General features: G+C 68.1%; 1 protein-coding gene across 1 annotated transcript; it reads right to left on the reverse strand.

Moving 5' to 3' along the window:
* Positions 1 to 6: 6 nt before the first annotated feature.
* On the reverse strand, positions 7 to 2,260 carry LOC107135144 (signal peptide peptidase-like 2B; the record flags this gene model as incomplete). The annotated part of the gene is made up of 5 exons (XM_048808716.1): positions 2,031 to 2,260; positions 1,682 to 1,821; positions 1,047 to 1,186; positions 877 to 973; positions 7 to 170 (listed from the first exon to the last, which is right to left on the reverse strand). Coding segments are annotated over exons 1-5 (559 nt in total), but the record flags the coding sequence as incomplete, so codon positions are not given.
* Between the last annotated feature and the right edge of the window lie 89 nt (positions 2,261 to 2,349).

Consider the following 2,349-nt stretch of genomic DNA (forward strand, 5'->3'; position numbering starts at 1 on the left):
GAGCACCTGAGGACAGGGCCTGCGCCCAGGGCCTGCAGGGAGGAAGGACGTACTGGTCCTCGTTGCGGAAGACGCCCCACACCACACTGACGGCGATGCAGAGGAGAGCCAGGAGCAGCATGCGGGCCTGCGGGCGCTTGTGGAAGTAGGGCAGGCTGTTGTCGGGGACCCTGGGGAGGAGCACCCATCAGCACCAGGAACCCACCCCTCAGCCCTCCCTGCCGCCCCACCCAGACCCACTCGGCTGCCTGCCCGCCTCACCCACTGTGCTGCAGGCCCTGTGGAGGCGCCCAGGGTCCTCCTGCCCACCTCCCACCCTGACAGGCTCGACACCCCCTCAGGGTGACAGCACAGGCTAGCCCCTCTCCTTGGGCAGTGCCCCGGGTGCCGGCCCTCCACACCCGCATCCCACCTGGTCTACAGCGGCCCTCTCTGGAGCTCCTGGGCTCTGGCCCTCAGCCTGCCAGGTGCCCCGATAGGCCTGGCTGCTACCCACTGGAGCCCCACAGGCCGAGGCCCCAGGCAGCCGGCTGAACTTGGTACCTCCCTGCCCCTCACAGTGACCCTGCAGCCTGGACACCTACGGCCGTGTACCTAGAACAAGGGAACCCTGTTCCTGCTGTGTCCCCCACTGCCTTGGTCCTGGTGGGCTCTGCTGACAGCCTTGTGCTGGACAGTAGGCGAGAGGGACGCTGTCTGGGTACGTGGGGACCTGAGAACCAGCACCCACCTCTCAGCCCTGCCCTGAATTGCAGAGACAGGTGGGCACAGGAGGGAGGGGGTCCTGGCCGTCGGCAGGCAAAGCATGGCGCTTCAGGGGCCTGGAAGTGGACCACGATGCCTGTGGGGTGCCCGCCTCCCCTCCATGCGGCTCACCTGCACTCGCAGAAGGGCAGCCGGCGCACGCAGGGGGCCAGGCAGCTGTAGAGGCCGGTGGAGGAGGCCAGGCAGAAGATCCCGATGATGGCATAGACTGCGGGGGCAGGGCGGTGAGGCTGGTACCCGCGCCCACCTGCCCAGGCACCCTCGGGGGGCGGGGGGCGCACCCAGGTGGTCGTAGAAGTGGTAGAGCAGCACCAGCATGGAGCAGCACATGACCACGAACACGCCGATCATGACAGGCGTCACGTCCACCGCCGCCTCCTCCTGCTTCTCGGGCCCGTCGTCCCGCTTGTGTTTCATGTACCTTCTTGGAAGATACCACAAGAACACGAGGTCACCAGGCACAGGGTCAGGCCCGGGGCGGGGGCAGGTCGGGCTGAACCAGCTCTGACCGCAGGGGCAGAACAGGAGCCCTCCCAGCCACCAGCCCTCGTGGTGGCCAGTGGAGATGGTGCAGGCCACTGGCCAGCCGAGTCCAACTGCCATCTGAGTGTGAGGGGCCACAGAATGGGGCAGCTCCTGGCGACAGAGGGGCATGAAAGCTCCGGGCTCCCCACACACCCCCAAGTCCCTGGTGACCTCCTTGACCTGGTGGGGACAGAACTGCTCCAAGGAGCCGCAACTCAGGAGGCTCTGGGGTGGACCACCCCCAGGGCCACGCTCTGCCCTGCCCTGCTGCTGCCCCACCTCCATCATGTGCTGGGGCCCTGGGCACTGCCCGTGCGGGAGCTCTAGACCCCCTGGCACCTACCACCATGGCCACAGCCCGCCCTCCCCACGCCCAACACTCCTCACTCACTTCCTCACATCCCGGCTCCCGGCCCAGTAGCCCCCGATGGCAACGGTGCCCACGGCCATGATGAAGATGATGACCATGTTGTAGTCCAGCACCGGCTCACTGGGTGCGTACAGCGCCACCCGCACTGCTTGGCCGAAGCTCTGCCTCAGGGAACAGGCCTCGCTGACCTCGGAGGCAGGCCGCCCGCCCTGCCCACCAGCAGAGCCTGGGGCGGGTGGGGCTGGGGACCCTGCCCCGGGATCTCCCTCCCAGGCACTGACCCACCATCCTGACCCGCAGCAGCCAGCCCAGGCCCCTGCCCAGCGCCCTCTCCGACCCCGGGGCACAGAGCAGGCAGGTGCAGGCCTACCCTGAAGATGTCCAGCATGTCTCTGTGGCTGAGGAGGGCCACGGGGATGCCAATCTCCTCGTACTGCGTCTTGTTGCCTCCTGGGGGAACCTGGAGCCCGGAGAAGGGAGCACACGGTCACCCCCGCCTCATGGCCAGACCTTGCCTGCAGGCCCAGGTCCTCAGCCAGAGCCCTGGTTTGTGGAAGGGACAGGGAGGCCAGGCTCTAAGCCCCCTGGCAAGGCCCCAGCCCTGCTCCCCTCAAGGACCCTGGCAAAGGCCCAGCGGCCCCTCAGGAATGCGGACTCCAGCTGCTCCCCTTCGCCTCGCCGTGGCCGCC

This window comes from Marmota marmota, unplaced genomic scaffold (assembly GCF_001458135.2).
Source record: "Marmota marmota marmota unplaced genomic scaffold, marMar, whole genome shotgun sequence".
Classification (NCBI taxonomy): domain Eukaryota; kingdom Metazoa; phylum Chordata; class Mammalia; order Rodentia; family Sciuridae; genus Marmota; species Marmota marmota.